The sequence below is a fragment of the Macrotis lagotis genome, chromosome 2 (genome assembly GCF_037893015.1).
Source record: "Macrotis lagotis isolate mMagLag1 chromosome 2, bilby.v1.9.chrom.fasta, whole genome shotgun sequence".
Taxonomy (NCBI): Eukaryota; Metazoa; Chordata; class Mammalia; order Peramelemorphia; family Peramelidae; genus Macrotis; species Macrotis lagotis.
This window is the reverse complement of record NC_133659.1, coordinates 166,613,589-166,629,987: the sequence shown is the minus strand read 5'-3', so window position 1 is coordinate 166,629,987 and position 16,399 is coordinate 166,613,589. Positions and strand designations below refer to the sequence as shown.

The 16,399-nt window shown below is 39.1% G+C and overlaps 1 protein-coding gene across 1 annotated transcript; it reads right to left on the bottom strand.

The window, feature by feature from the left end:
• Positions 1 to 5,455: 5,455 nt before the first annotated feature.
• On the bottom strand, positions 5,456 to 11,239 carry LOC141511273 (protein S100-A15A-like). The gene is made up of 3 exons (XM_074220511.1): positions 11,030 to 11,239; positions 9,777 to 9,969; positions 5,456 to 5,923 (listed from the first exon to the last, which is right to left on the bottom strand). The coding sequence occupies exons 2-3, from the start codon at positions 9,924 to 9,926 to the stop codon at positions 5,747 to 5,749; spliced, it is 327 nt and encodes a 108-aa protein (XP_074076612.1). The 5' UTR covers positions 9,927 to 9,969; positions 11,030 to 11,239; the 3' UTR covers positions 5,456 to 5,746.
• Positions 11,240 to 16,399: the final 5,160 nt, after the last annotated feature.

Genomic DNA, 16,399 nt, shown 5'->3' with positions numbered 1-16,399 from the left:
TTGTGGGTCGGATTTCTTTTAAGAGGTTTTTTTCATGTGATAGATGGGGAAGAGATCAGGAGACTTTAGAACTGTGCCTGTCTTCTCTCTGCCATCTTGGCTGGAAGTCCCCAGAATCATTCTTTTTGCAGTTTTTAATGTACTCTAATTCTAGTTTGGCCATAAAATTATCCCCTTTCCATAGATCTAATAGATAGAGTATTTCTTGGTCTATTAATTTATCTATAGTGTAGCCCTTTATGTCTAAACCCTGTACCCATTTTCACCTTGCTTTGGTATAAGGTGTGAGATGTGAGTCTATGCCTAATTTTTCCCTAATTTTTGCCATACTATTTTCCAGTTTTCCCAACAATTTTTTTAATTTTTATTTATTTAAGGCAATGTGTTAAGCGACTTGCCCAAGGTTACACAGCTAGATAACTATTAAGTGTATGAGGTAGATTTGAACTCGGGTCCTCCCAACTCCAGGGCCAGTGCTCCATCCACTGGGCCACCTAGCTGCCCCTTTCTCAACATTTTTGTCAAATAGTGAGTTATTATCCAAGGAGTTGATGTCTTTGGGTTTGTCAAACAGTAGATTGCTGTAGTCATTTACTGCAGTTTCTTTTGAACCTATTCTAATCCACTGATCCATTACTCTATTTCTTAACCAGTACCAGGCAGTTTTGGTATAGTATAGTTTATAGTATAGTTTTAGTTCTAGTAGAGTTAGGTCACCTCCCTTTACATTTTTTTCATCAGTTCCCTTGCTATTCTTGATCTTTTTTTTTTGCTCAAGATGAATTTTGTTACTATTTTTTTCTAGTTTGGTAAAAACAATTATTTGGTAGTTTGATTGGCATGGCACTGAATAATTTAATTTGAGTAGAATTAGCTCAACCTAACCATGAGTAATTGAGATTTTCCCAATTATTTAGATCTTACTTTATTTGGGTGAGAAATGCTTTATATTTGTGTTCATATAGTTTCTGGGTTTGTCTTAGGAGATAGATTTCCAAGTATTTCATGTCTATACTTACTTTAAATAGAATTTCTCTTTCTATCTCTTACTCAGGTTTTGTTGTTCATATATAGAAATGCTGATGATTTGTATGGGTTTATGCTATATCCTGCTACTTTGCTGAATTTATTAATTGTTTCAAATAGTTTTTAGATGATTTTTTTTTGGTTCTCTAAGTATACCATCATTATCATCTGCAAAGAGAGAAAGCTTTGCTTCCATTTATCCTTCATTTTGAAAGAAGACCATGACATCAGGGAAGGTGATACCATGATAAGCATGGGCATTGGATTTTGAGTGAGGGGGATGCTGTGCTAAATCACCAACCTCACTTTCTCCTCCAGAGTCATCTGGGTCCAGTGGCCAGATATGAATCAGGATGACTGGAGATGACCCTGGATGCAGGGCATCAGGGTTAAATAACTTGCCCAAGATCACACAACTAGGAAGTGTCAGAGGTTGAATTCAAATTCCCAACCTCCTGATTCCAAGGACAGTGTTCTATCTACTGTGTTGTCAATCATTTCAGGATTGTTCAAGTCTTTGTGATCCCATTTGAAGTTTTCTTGACAAAGCTACTAGAGTGATTTCCTTTTACAGGTGATGAAATTGAAATAAACAGAATTAAGTGACCTGCCCAGGGTCACACAGCTAATAAGTATCTGAAGTTGGATTTGAATATATACATACATAGGAATATACAGAATGGATACAAGAACCTGAGTGGGGGCCAGGATGATGATACTCTCAACAGCAATAGGGAAATTTGGAAGTGGATGGACTCAGAGGAAAAGATCGAGAATTTAGTTTGGGACACATTTAGTTTAAGATAACTATCAGCATCTAATTCTAAGGTTCAGGAGGTGGTTGGTGATGAGGAACTGGAGTTGAAGAGAGATACTAGGACTGGACAGTGTCAACTCATGATATAAAGTACCAGTGCTGGGAATAACTCAGGTCCAATCAAGAATGATACCCAATACACAATGTTTATTTTAAAGGCAGGTATAAATGCCTAGGGCCAGGGGTGGTGTTGGGCAGGACTGCTGGAAACTGTCTGTTAGAAGCTGTCCATGCTGAAAAGGACTACCTATAAACTACCAGATAGTAAGGCTACCAGATGGGGGGCTCCCCTTGGGTTGAGAATGGTGGGCTTCCCCATCCTACTAGGAAATCAGCCTTAATAACCAAGTTGACTGGTCTTCTCTGGCTAAAGCTGGCTAACCAGTAGTTTTTAGAAGGGTGTGAATGTGTGTAAGAGAAGGGGTTGAAGGTTTATTTGGGGTACATACATAGTGTGAGCTCAAACAATGCCTTGGAGTCATCTAAGTTTGTCTTTATGAAACATCTAAAGGTTATATAACCAGTAGTTATATGAAATATTCATGAAATATGAAACTTCTAGTTTTCTTTATATTAAGAAAGTTATCTAAAGGTTATAACCAGTAGTTATATGAAATATTCATGAAATATGAAACTTCTAGTTTTCTTTATATTAAGAAAGTTATTTTGTCAAGGGGCAAGGATAAGGGTGGCACAAGTTTTACAGCTACATTCATTCCTAATATGGGCTTTAAGAGCATCAACTCTTTTTTATGAGAGGGGTCATAGGTTTCACAACTTATGGATCAGGACATGTTCAGTCATTTTTAGTCATGTCAGATTCTTTGTGAACCCTTTTGGGGTGTTCTTGGCAAAGATTATGGAGTAGTTTGCCATTAACTTCTGGAGGTCATTTACAGATGAGGACATTTAGGCAAATAAGTTTAAGGGACTTGCCCAGGGTCACACAGCTAAGTAAGTCTGAGATCAAATTTGAAATCAGAAAGCTGTGTCTAACTTCAGGCCTGGCACTCTCCACTGAACCACCTGGTGAAAGAAGCAGTGGGACCTCTACTTGAGGTAGTGATGGATCAATTGACTTACTTCTCTACCCTTACTCTATGGCTCAAATAATATTTATAGAAACTAAAAAAAAAAGATAAGAGTTTATGATATTTTAATATGTTAAATCACATATAAATTAAAATATATATGTGCAAAAACATATATTCGATATTTAAGAAATATTTCCTAAAAATAAGAATTTTCCTAATTGAATTGGAAGGAGAATAAGTGCTAAGAATAAAGTGCTAAGCACTTTACAAATATCTTATTTGATCCTCACAACAACTATGTTAGGTAAATATATGATGATTCCCATTTTATAGTTGAGTAAACTGAGGTAGATTGAGGCTAAGCAAATTGCCCAGATTTGCACTTGTCTTTCCAATTCCAAGTCCAGCACTCTTTCATCTATACTACTTTACTGGCTTCACCATTTGGCTCTATCAGTCAAATAAAGAACCCAGCTCCTAGAGGAGAGCTGGAGGAGAGCAGGATCAGAGAAGCCATCAGAAGCTAGAAGAGTAGGCACTCAAATTGATAGGGCATAAGGACTCCAAAAGTGAGGAGGCTATGCATGCTGACATTGCAAAAGGGTCAGAGCAGATTGTGCTGTGAAGACCCCCAAAAGCAAACCCCAAGGCAATAGGTCTTTATTTCCCTTCTCTCCTTTGGAACTTAAAGCCTTTCCTCTGGGTACAGGCAGATTAGTTTGTTTCCTAGAAGTCGGTTTGTCTTAGTTTATTTTAAATATTTGCTTTGTCTTTTAAACTGGTATTTGTGATGAACAGTGTTAACAAGAAATATTTGTTCATTTGGATGAACTTATTGAGTTACAAGCAGAAGAGACTATAGAAGGCAGTATTCTGGTAGGAGGAACAGGGTAGGGGTTGCAGTGGATAGATGATTGGTTGATTGATGTTTGCCCTTCATTCTCAAAGAAGATCATATCAGGAAGGTGATGTCATGACAAGCAAGTGAATTGGATTTGAGTGAGGGGACCCTGTGCCAAATCTAGCCTCACTTTTTGCTCCAGAGTCATCTGGTTCCAGTGACTAGATATGAATTAGGACAACTGAAGATGACACATAATTGTGAGGCAATCAGGATCAAGTGACTCACCCAAGGTCACACCGTTATTAAGTGTCAAGTGTCTGAGTTTAGATTTGAACTCAGCTCCTTCTGATTCCAGGGCCAGTGCTTTAACCTCTGCACCACTTAGTCATGGGCCTGGAGTCAGTCAGGCTTATCTTCCTGAGTTCAGTCTGTCCTCAGACACTAGCAGTGTGGCCCTGAATAAGTCATTTAACCCTATTTGCCTCAGTTTCATCATCTATAAAATGAACTGCAAAAGGAAATGGCAATGCAATCATCTCTAGTATCTTTGCCAAGTTATATGTAGGGGAATCTGCAAACTATCGGTCAATGAGCTTAAGATTTCTATGGGAAAACCCTAAATCATTTAAGAGATTATTGGGATATATGTAGGAAAGGAAGCAAGTGAGTACCAGGAGCCAGTATATGTAACTCCTTGACAGGGTTAATAAAATAAAACATAAGGAGGATACTTTAGATACAGTTTGCTTTTAGATCTTAGCAATCATTTTGTAAAGTCATAATATTCAAGTCATAATATTCTTGGGAAAGATGAAGATAAATTTATTAAATGTACAAACGATTGCCATGGCCCAGTTGCTGGGTTTGCCCAGATCTAACATGGAGCTGTTCTTATGGGAACCTTTTGAATATGCTCACTTTGCCTAACATGGAGCCCAATACATCCACTTGGGTAGGGTAGTCTCCTTTGATTGGCTGTATCTTGATCTGGGGTGGCAATGACTTAAATAAAGGAATTGATGACACATGGACAGGTTGATAGATCAGTGAGTATGGAGTCAGGAAGACCCGAGTTCAAATTTAGCCTCAGACACAATACTCATTTAGCTGTGTGATCTTGGGCAAATCACTTAACCTCATTGTCTTGCCAAAAAAAAATCTATGGGTGTCACAAGTTCACTGTAAGTAAGCAATGTGACACCATGATAGCCAAAAATGTCTCACCTATCAGATTGGTACAGAACTTCTAGCTCAGGGAATACCTCCCCATCATACTAGGAATTCCCATAGAATAGGTCTCCTCCATCAGACTGAGTTTTCTGAGGCCAGAGAAATCTCTCTTCCTCTTTCTGGAGGTAGTTTTTCCCCCAAACTCAGATTCTGCCTACAAGTGGGTAGTCAGGGCAGGACTAATAGTGAACCCCAAAGATGGTTACTTTATTTAAACCCCCATCAGTGTAAATAAAAAATAACAAGAGCCCACAAACTGTACTTTCCAAAACAATCCTTTAAGGTAGGTAGTGCAAGTACTGTTGTCAACATTTTACAGATGAGGAAACTGAGGCTTTGAGAAGTTAAGTCATTGGCTCATAGGAAGCAATAGGCACCTGCATGCCTCCATCCCTCCCTCCCACCCATATTCACATCCCACCTTCATGCAAAAAAAGCATTGTTCCATTTCTAACCTTGTTTTTGTTTTACAAACTGAAATATCTTCCCCATTCCCAGCCCCAGTCCCTAACTGAAAAATATTCTCATATCTATAACCTTTTGGGATTACAAAAGTAATGTTCTCAACAATCCTGTGAAGCTGATATCTTCATTTTACAAAGATGGAAACCTCTTTTGAGAAATGTGAAATAACTTGCCTGTGGTCAAACAGCTATAAAATGTCAGTCAAACTCAGGTTCTAAGAGTATCCCTGATCCTGTCATCCTACATAACCTGGTAGCCACAGATGATGGGATCACTGAGACCCCAGAGTCACTAGGGAGGGAAAGGAGTCAGGAGGAATTGGTGCATCCCTTAGTACAGGCTATTTGCCTGGCAGTAGTGGGCACACAGCTGCCGGTGGTACTGCAGGTGATAATCTTTCATCACTTTTCCCATGATGTAGATAAACTCCTCAAAGCAGATCTGATTGTCTTTGTCCTTGTCCGCCACTTGAAATAGCTGCTTCATATACTCCGGCTGACTCCGACCCTGGAGCAGAGCAGCAGACATGATTGATCAATCAGTATCATCAGATTGACAGACATTAAATATCTCTGTCTCTACCATGCTCTATCTTGCTCAGATGGTCAAAATAATTCATAAAAATGACTAAGTATAATTATCATTTATCCTGTCTTACAGAGAAGGAAACTGAGGTTTAGAGAGAGGTGCAGCAGCTTTCCCCAGGCCAATCAATAAACAATTTTAAACATCTACTCAAAGACACTTAACTTCATTGCCTTATAAAAAAAAAAATCTATGGTTGTCAGTGGACAACAAGTTCAATGTGAGTCAACAATGTGACACTATGATAGCCAAAATAATGTTTCACCCAATAGACTGGTCCAGAACTTCTAGCTCAGGGAATACCTCCCCCATCAGACTAGGAACTCCCAGAGAATAGGTCTCCTCCAACAAGACTGAATTTTCTGAGGCCAGAGGAATCTCTCTTTCTCCTTCTTGATCTAGAACTGCCCCCCAGACTCAGGTTCTACCTACAAGTCAGGGCAAGACTAGTAGTGAACCCCAAAGATAGTTACTTTATTTAAACCCCCTTATCGGTGTAAATAAAAAAATAACAAGAGCCCACAAACTGTACTTTCCGGAACAATCCTTTAAGGTAAGTAGTGCAAACCTACTAATGAATAGTGCAACTGTTGCAGCACTACCTAAGCTGTTAAACTCACCTAATTAGCAATTCTCAGGACCAAAAGCCAAACCCAGGTCTTTTAACTTCAGGGTTTTCTACCCTGCTAGTGACTCCACCCAACCCCTTGTCCATAACTCTTCTAGTCTCTTGCAGAGAACTTCCATTCAAGGAACTTCCACTCTAATGAAGTAAATAAAGCAGGCCTTTGTTGTTCAGTTGTTTCAACTGTATCTGAGTCTGTGTTACCCCATTTGGGATTTTCTTGGCATAGATACTGTAATAGTCTGCCATTTCCTTTCCCAGCTTATTTGACTGATAAGGAAACTAAGGCAAAGAGGGTTTGCCCAGTATCACCCAACCAGTATCTGAGATCAGATTCAAATTCAGGCAGATGCAGTCATCTAAACAGTGTGCCACCTTGCTGACCTGGGAAGAGAGGAAGAACACTGGGAAGCAAAAGACAACGACCTTGATTAGGAAGAAGCATCATGGCCTAGTAGATAGGGCATTAAACTGGAGATAGGATAATCCAGGTTCATATTCCCCCTTCCCCCTTAGACATTTAGTACTGGTAGGAACTTGAACAAGTTATTTAACTTTGCCTGCACAATTAGGTCATTGGACTAGATGGCATCTAGGGTCCCTCCAGCTTTTAGATAACAAGATCTAGTATCCTAAAACATAGAATTAAATAAGGGTGGGTCACATAAGTAGGTAAAGAGCAGCTAGATGGCACAGTAGATAGAACACCAGGCATAGAGTCAGGAAGACATGAGTTCTAATCCGGCCTCAGAAACATTCTAGCTGTGTGACCATGAGCAAATCACTTAACCCTGTTTGCCTCAGTTTCTTCATCTGTAAAATGAATTGGAGAAGGAAATGGCAAAGCCCTAAAAATGGGATAATGAAGATTCAGACAAGGCTGAACAATAACAACAATGGGTGTTAAAAGTCACACCTGACCTTAGTATCCTAAGACTGAAGATAGACAAGAAGAAGACAAATAAGAGGATAAGGAAGTGTGCCAAGGAGTTTAGCCATGAAGAGTCAGGGCAAGAACCTAATAGAAAGAAAGAAGGGGTGCAGTGACAGACAAATCCCTAGAGTTTTGTGGTCCTGGTAATAAAAAAGCTTGCCCTGCATTCTCCTCCCCATACTTGGTAAGTAATCTGCCTCCTCTCAGTTATCTGCCTCCACTCCTACACTTCTGCCTCCTCCAGGAAATCTATCCCTGGCTGATGAACTTGATGGTTCCCTCTTACCCCTCCTAAATCTCATTCTTAATATGGAACTTCTGCTCTCTATCTGACTCTGGTTCAATTATACCATTGTTCCTGCTTCCAACCCCCCCCCTTAAAATTCACCTCCCATGATCTCTTATCATCATGTGCCATATACAATGGGTATATCTTTGTAAAATTATTCTTTACATAATTCTATTTATCAGTTCTCTCTCTGGATGCAGATAATATCTATCTTCATATGTCCTTTATTTTTAATTTGTATATTTATAATAGTCAAAAATGACTATTACTCATAGATGTTGTTCTTAATATAACATTGTTACATTGTTCTCTTGGTTCTCTTCATTTCACTCTTCATCATTTCATGTTTTCCTAAGAACATCACAACCATTCACCACAACTAATTCAATTCTTTCCCCAACTGATGGGTTACAATTTATAAAACAGCATAAGCAATTAACTCTTTTTTTTTGCAAGACAATGGGTTTTAAGTGGCTTGTCCAAGGTCACACAGTTGGATAATTATTAAGTGTCTGAGGTTAGATTTGAACTCAGGTACTCCTGACTCCAGGGCCAGTGCTCTATCCACTGTGCCACCCAGCTGCTCCTACAATTAACTCTTAAATGGTAAGGATCATCCTATAGAAGCATAAGGTTATAAGCCTGGCAGTGAGGTTCCCTGCCTGTGATAAAATGAATAGAGCCCTAGAACTGAGTTCAAATCCCACCTGAGACAGATTACCAGCTGTGTTACCACAGGTAAGCTATCATATGTCTGCCTGGCTCAGCTTTTTCATTTGTAGAATGAAGACAATGATAACACCAAGCTCCCAGGATTATAAGGATCAAATGAGATAATGTTTGTAAGCATCATATAAATGTTATTATTAGTCTCCATTTAGGACTCTGATCTATACCTCCCAGTCAGTTTGCCTCGCCTCCTCTCCACTTTCTTTGCCTGAAACTAAGGGAAAGATATAAAGTGCATAGAATTGTTTTCCTAGCAGGAACCTCTGGAAAGATTAGCTAACTTCTAAAAAAACCTCTGGGCAGGAAACTAAATAAATATCCTGGAACAGGCAGCATACTCCAGGCATTTCCTGAAGAACCTGCTCATTAACTTAATTAAGGAGCTGAGCTGGACTTGGCTCAGTGACATAGAAGGAGACTGAAGAAAATGGAGATTGAATTTGGTTCTAAATTCAAAAGCAACGGGATTCCAAAGACTTTGGGGGGGGGGGTAGGAGAAGGGAATGGTAGCCTTAGGTAGTCTGTACTCCTAGAAGTAAGGGATGCCTGGGTCAATGAGAGGAAGGGGAGGAAAGAAGTCAGACTTGCCTCCAGATTCAGGAATACTAAGAAAATCACAAATTAATTTTCTCACTCTCAAAGTCTTTTCCTGGGAACTGAGAACAGAGAGGAAAAGGGATTTACAGTTACCTTTCCCATTCCTATCTCTATCTTTACCATATTCCCCTTCCCTCCAGGGAAGAAGGGAAAAAATAAATCTGGCTAAGAGGTTTGAAGATCCAAAAGGAGGGGGTGGAACTCAATGAATGAAAGTCTGAATTTTAATTAGAGTCAGGAATGGACAAAGATTTTAGACCTACCAGCAAGGACATCCCTGAGGCATGGATAAGAAAAAAGTTTGAATTTTGAGATTAAAGGCAGGGTTGAGCAAGGGCAGAAGCTAGGTAGAATTAGGATCAGGATAAAAGGTCTGGTCAAGTTTAAGAATCAAGAGTAGGTCTAGGGCATATATTCACAGCTTATGCCCACCAGGTTAAAGAGCAATTTCATTTCCCCCAACTCCTCCTCCTAACTCTCCCCACACCCATCCAAAATAAACCTTCCTACCTACAGTCAGAACTATCCTGGAGGTCCCATTCTAAATGCATTCCCCCCCAGGGATCTGACCCAGGATCCTCTGGCATCTCCCTAGTCATACCAGACCCTCCATGAATCGGGGCATGTTTTCTGTGAGCAGGGCGTTGAGTTCGTCCAGGCTTAGGGTGTCCACATCCCCCTCTCTGGCAGCATAGAGGTGGTAGCAATGAATGATATGGAAGATGGAGTCTTCTATTGGGGTGTCAGGCATGTTCAGTAAAGAGTGGTTTCAGGAAACAAGTTAGAAGAATGTCCTGGGAGCAAAGAAGAAAGGGGGTTGAAAGCAGTGAAAGGACTGATAGAATGGAAAATACGACTCCTGAAGGAAACTGAAATACAGAGGAGATGATGGCAAGAGAAGAAGGCCTGGTTTAACAAATACACCAAAATTTGTCCTTCCTCTGATGGTCCACCTGCTCCTCATTTCAGACCTTGCATTTCTGTCATTTGATGAAAAAAAATAAAATAATATGACCTTCAAGAATACAATCCATATGAGTCTCATTTTAACCTACTCAATAGACCCAGGTGATACTATATTTCTCTGTTTTTCAGCCTCTGACTCTGCATCTCAGACTGTCCTCAGTCTCTTCTCCCCCAATAGACTGGAAGCTCCCTGAGGACAAGGACTGTGTTTTTTTCCTAAGTGACTGGGAATTCTTTGAGGACACAAACTTGTTCCCCCATCAGACTTAGAATTCATCAACCATCTACTAATTGATGACAGTGGCTACTGACCTGAAGTCACCAAGACTGATTTGAAATTCAACTTCTAACACTTACTAGCCATATGACCCTGGGCAAGTCAATGTCCGCCTATCTCAGTTTCCTCATTGTAACATGAAGATAAACTATAAAATAGAAATAATAACAGCATCCCTCTCCCACGGCTGTTATGAGAATCAAATAAATTAATATTATAAAGTGCTTAGGAAAGCACCTGTCACAATACAACTAATATCTGACAGTTCTCAACAACAAACACAAAATTACGAAAGGGGGTAGCTCTGACTCTGATACTTGACTGATTCTTCCTGGGAGATCCCTACACCTCATTTTCATCAAGGTCTTGAATTTTTAGGCCCCTGAATCATCCAGCTACACAGATGTACTATATAGATAAACTATTTCCTCTCTGGGCTACTTACATGCTCCCCCACCAAAGTAAAGGATTGTCCAAATTTGGGTTTTTTGGGGGGAGCAAAGACATTCACTGCATTCTAATCACTGAACAGCATCCTACTACCACCACCACTGCCACCAGGAATACACCCTTGTCCCCATCCCACACTTTCCCAAAGGGGAGATACTGACCTGACTCTCTTGAGTGGCTGGAAATGAACCTTGAACCTGTGACCTAGCCTCAGTCCCCTACCAGAGCAGGGCAGCAGATTTGATATAATTTATGATATGGAAAATGAAGTCTTCTATTGGTGCCTGACCCATAAAAACATAAAAAATATCAAAAATTCTAGGCAGGTAGCAGCTTGGCAAGCAGTGGTGGCATCCCTGAGCCCAACAGCTCTTATGACCTCCAGTACTATTCACCAGCTGAGAACTATGACACTTGTAATTATCTTTCTTTGAATTGTAGCTCTAATTGCTTGCCTCAGATGACATCACAAAAACACCAGATTTCTGGACTGAGCTCATCCAGTTTCAGGGACCCACCTTATCCTAAACTCACCAACATCCTGGTTGATTCTTAAAAGGACATCTCATTCTTACTCACCCAAACCCAAGGATCAAATACCTTCAAATACTGTCAGTCCAAGAATCTTTCTCCTGGGTAAAGAGAAATTTATCCATAACTAAAAATTAATACACCCTCCCTGGTTGACCCTCCCACTCTCCCCCCACCCCACCTACATCTATCCAGAATCTACCTTGGTAGGAAGGATAGGAAGACAGATAAAAGACAACTGATTGGGCTGATGAATAGTTTTAGGATCTGGTAAAACATATCTAAAGCTTGGAGGAAAGGTAGGAAGGAGAGAAGAGAGAGATCAAAATAATTCATCCAATCTCAAAAATCATATACTTCTAGAGGTATAAGGCAGTGGCTTCTCAAATTGAAGTTGGGACTACCACCCTATGATAGACAGTCAAGGACTTATCTTTAGTATAACTAAACAGACCCCTAGAACCATTATTGATAAATTCTCCACAATATCTCCTATCACCACTGGCTTTCCTTGGCTTTGGATCCTTCAGCTATTATAGGGAGATATATGGGGGAAGACCTGGGGAAGGGGGAAAAGGAACTTTTTATGAACTTTTTCCAACTTTGTAGGAAACAGTAGTCAATGAATAAGACCCTACTCTTTCATTTTCAGTGAGACAGAATAAATTATATCAGAAGAACAAGCATGGATAGCCTGCTATTTGCATCAGAGTGTTCATTAAAATTATCTTTCCCCTGTAATAGGCCAGGCTGACTCAGACTAGACTGATAGTTTGGGTTCAAGATTAGAAGAAAAGGAGATACTCATCCACCATCTAACAGTTAAGGAAAAAAAAAGGGTTTTAATCATCCATAGCAGAGAAAGAATATTTAGCCAGGATATGGCATTGATTCAGTTTAGAATTTAATTTGTCTGCCTCTTTGTTGGTCATCCTTGTCTATTAGTAAGACTGAGGAAGAAGCTTTCATATCCTTACTAGTTTTTTGGACTTAAGCCACTGAGAAGATGAATCAATGTCCAAAGTCTTAGTTTTCATGACAATTAAGTCTCAAGGATAATTTCAATACTTTTGAAAAGGAAAGATAGACTAGTCTACATGATAGATGCTGTTCCTTTGTTGTTCAGTTGTTTCAGTTGTGTTTGACTCTTTATGAGTCCATTTGGGGTTTTCTTGGCAGAATGGAATGGCTTATCATTTCCTTCTCCAGCTCATTTTTCAGATGAGGAAACTGAGGCAAACAGGGCTAAGTGACTTTTCCAGGGTAACACAGCTAGTATGTCTGAGACCAGATTTGAATTCAGGAAGATGAGTCTTCCTTACTACACTATATTCATTGTGCCACCTTGCTGCCTACCCCATGCCTCCCTGTTAGTGAGAAGGGCACAACCATCCTTCTAACCACTCAGGTTCACATAGTTAGTAACAAACTTAATGTCTCACTCCCATTCAGTCCACATATCTAATCAATTGTCAAAACTTGCTTCTCTCTCCACATTACCTGAATGTCTACTCCACTCTGATGTGGCCCCCATTGTTATTCAGATACTCCTGAAGCCAGCTTCTTCAGTTGGACTATTGCAAAAACTTAATTAATCTCACTGCCTCAAATCTTTTCCCATCCTCCACAATCACCAAATTGATTTTCCTAAAGCAGAGTTCTGACCATATCACTCCCCTTAGTGAATCCATCAATAAACATTTTTTAGGTTCTTTCTATGGGGCACACAATATGCTAAGCCCTGAGGATACAAAGAAAGGCAAAAAACAAAGTCCCTTACCTCAAAGAACTTACATTCTATTGGGGTGACAACACACAATCATTTATATACAAACAAGACATAGGATAAATCAGCTGTCATCTTGAAAGGAAGGCACTAAGATTAAAGAGATCTGGGGAAGTCTCAAGCTAACTAAACTCCTGTGGCTCCCTATTGACTTTAGAATAAAATATTATTTCATCTTGATCTCATCCTTTTTAAATTCTACTCTTGTGAAAGTTTTGTGATAGATATAAATATTAATATGGTCAGGAGCACATGCATATAACTTTTTTTTAGGTTTTTGCAAGGCAATGGGGTTAAATGGCTTGCTCAAGGCCACACAGCTAGGTAATTATTAAGTGTCTGAGACTGGATTTGAACCCAGGTACTCCTGACTCCAGGGCTGGTGCTTTATCCACTGCACCACCCAGCCGCCCCTTACATGTATATAACTTATAAAGAAGTTAATATATACAGATCAGGTACATGATTAAAATTTTTTTACTGTTAGGAATATACAATCAAAATTGAAATGCAGTTCTCCAACTAGGTGTTGCCCACACAAAGACTATATAAGATTCCTTGATAGCAGCAAGCACAGTGATAACTATGTTTAATGATCCTCTAATTATCCACACCAGGTTGGCACAAAACAGGGAAACAAGTTCACCAAGGACATGGCCACTGACTTGGCTATTGCTTGAGTCTCTGGTGGCATCTGCTTGCAGATGACCTTGTACTAACTACATCCAGTCCCTGATTCCCTCCAGGATGTTTTCAAGTGAAATCCATGGTCAATGAAAAACAATTGAACTGGTAATCCACAGTGGAAAAAACAAGAATGAAAAAGGTACTCTGCCTCATAAGGAAAACAAACTAATTGTAGATGAAGAGATGAAAACTGTGAAATAAAGTACCTTACCCAAGATCATACAGCTTATGGGTCCCAACTCAAGCCTTGTGGATACCAAGTTCAGGATTCTTTCTTTTACACTATCCTCCCTCAGGCTAGTCTTTCCAAACACCTCAAACTTGTTTATGTGAAGGTCAGAACAACTGGAAAAAACAACAAAAATCATTTTTTTTAAAAAAAGGTTTTTTTCCTTCCTATCCAATGGTTTTCTTTCTTTTCCTTTAGTCTTATTTCCACATTAAACACAAATGTATATTTACAACTTTTATTAAACTGTTCACCACTGTGGGAAGGGGAGTGGGAAGGGAGGGTGGTTACAAAAATGTAACATAAAAACACAAATGGATGAATGTTGAAAAACTTTCATAACATGTAATTGGAAAAATAAAAGAAAAAAATTTTTAAAGAAAAAAACAGGTTGTTTTTTTTTTCCCAAGGACTTTTTTTTTTTTGAAACAGTTGGTTAAGTGACTTGCCTGGGATCATACAGCTAGTGACTGAGGCAGAATTTGAACTCAGGTCCTCTTGATTCCAGAGCCTGTGCTCTAACCACTGTACTATCTAGTTGTCTCCTTTCTAAAGTGCTTTTAAAAATATTTTCATGCCCCAAAATAAAAAAATTAAAAAGACCACACAGCTAAAGAACTTCAAGATTGAATTGGGTTTTCTTTGGTTTAGTTTTAGGGTTTTTTTTAAAAGAGATAAGACTACATCTTTACATTTACTAAACATAATCATTTTAGGATAATCATTTTAGGGTTAATTTTTATATTTCTCAATTAAATTTATTTTAGATTCATAAAAGAAAATAAGTTCTATCTTGTACATATTTCTGTTTTCCAAGGAAAAAATAGGGAGTTTTTTTTAGTATTCAAAATTCCAGTGGACCTGTGAATTCTTTCTCCATTATTCAAGTACACAGTCTATCCAAATATTTTCCTTTTATGAGCCTCTTAATCCATATCCTCAAGACCCACCCCATATAAAAAGGTGAAAAGATCTCCTTAAATCTCCTGGTATTTCATAGATAAACAGTAGATCATGCAAATTCTCCATTTTTTATTATTCTCTACTTGGCCAGCTCATCTCCTCTACCACTCCATATCCTTGACTCCACATTGGCAATCTACCAAAGCATATTTGCACCACCACCACAACTTTCCCATGGCCTTTTGGGCAAACTGAAACTTTTGATTCCTTCATTTCCCCAAATCTACTACTATACTCTACTATATGATGATGTTAATCCACGCAATTTTCTATCTTTGTGTCTTTTATCTGTCTCGCCCTGTGTGTGTCTATCTCTGTTTTTTCCTATCTCTGTCTTTCTATCTCTTTCACCACTCTTCTATTTCTGAACCCCCTCACTAGCCCCGTCCTTTCCCTCTGTCCTAAGTATGATACACACTACTTCCATCAGAAATTCTTTCCAGGTTTATCCCTTTCCTCCCCAAAGGAAAGAAAATTCTTTTTTCTCTTCAGTATTTTTCTCTTCACCAATACAATAAAATGTCTTATCAATTGTCAAGACCAAAAGAAAAAATCACCTAGTGGACACTTTCCATTTCTGAACTTAGGTGTGTTGATGCTATGACAATGGACAGTCCAGTTACCAAACTCATGCTTGGAGTTAGCTTTTCCATCTCTTCCCCTGTTGATCTGCCTATGAGAATCCATGACAGGATGAGTCATTGAATAAAGACTTCAATGAAGGAATGACTTCAATAAAAAGACATTTAAAATCAATAGAGGCAAATTCAAAGCAAAGGTTAGATGAGCAAAATCAGATTCATGCTTTGGTTAGAAGCTGGAATAGATCAATCAACCAACTACTATTTATAAAGTTCCTGCTATGCTCCAATTATGCTAAGCACTATGGATACTAAGTCAAAAATAAAACAGTCCCAAACAGTTTACATTCTATCCCATTATATTACTCTGAAGTTCCTTACAACTCTGAGATACTATGATTTTAGGTGAAAATGTATTTACAGATGTTTACAGGAGAGTGGGGAGTGTAGAGGGAGGCAGTTGTCACTGGACCCAGAATAAAGGATGAGACCTAGCTAAATGAACCAACAACTTAGCTTAATCATTTTATTCCTTTCTAGCTTTGTATCTCCTTTTGCTGGATGGACTTAAATCAGGAAAAGGTAGTTTACCTTCAGGTCCCCTGGCTACAAAAGACTACAAAAACCCAATCCTTTCCCACTCCCTCACATTTGGAGATATTTCAGAGGCACCCATAAGAGAAGTGAAATAATCTGACCCAGCTTCCTGAAAGAAGATGGGGGCAGAAAGACAAATAGGGAGAGAATGGGAGTG

Excerpts from the sequence above, each read along its gene's own strand:
- LOC141511273 (XM_074220511.1), bottom strand. The coding sequence starts at position 9,926 with ATGCCTGACACCCCAATAGAAGACTCCATCTTCCATATCATTCATTGC. Across the intron at positions 5,924-9,776 it reads CCCGATTCATGGAGGGTCTG|GGTCGGAGTCAGCCGGAGTA; the intron begins GTATGACTAGGG and ends GCTCTGCTCCAG.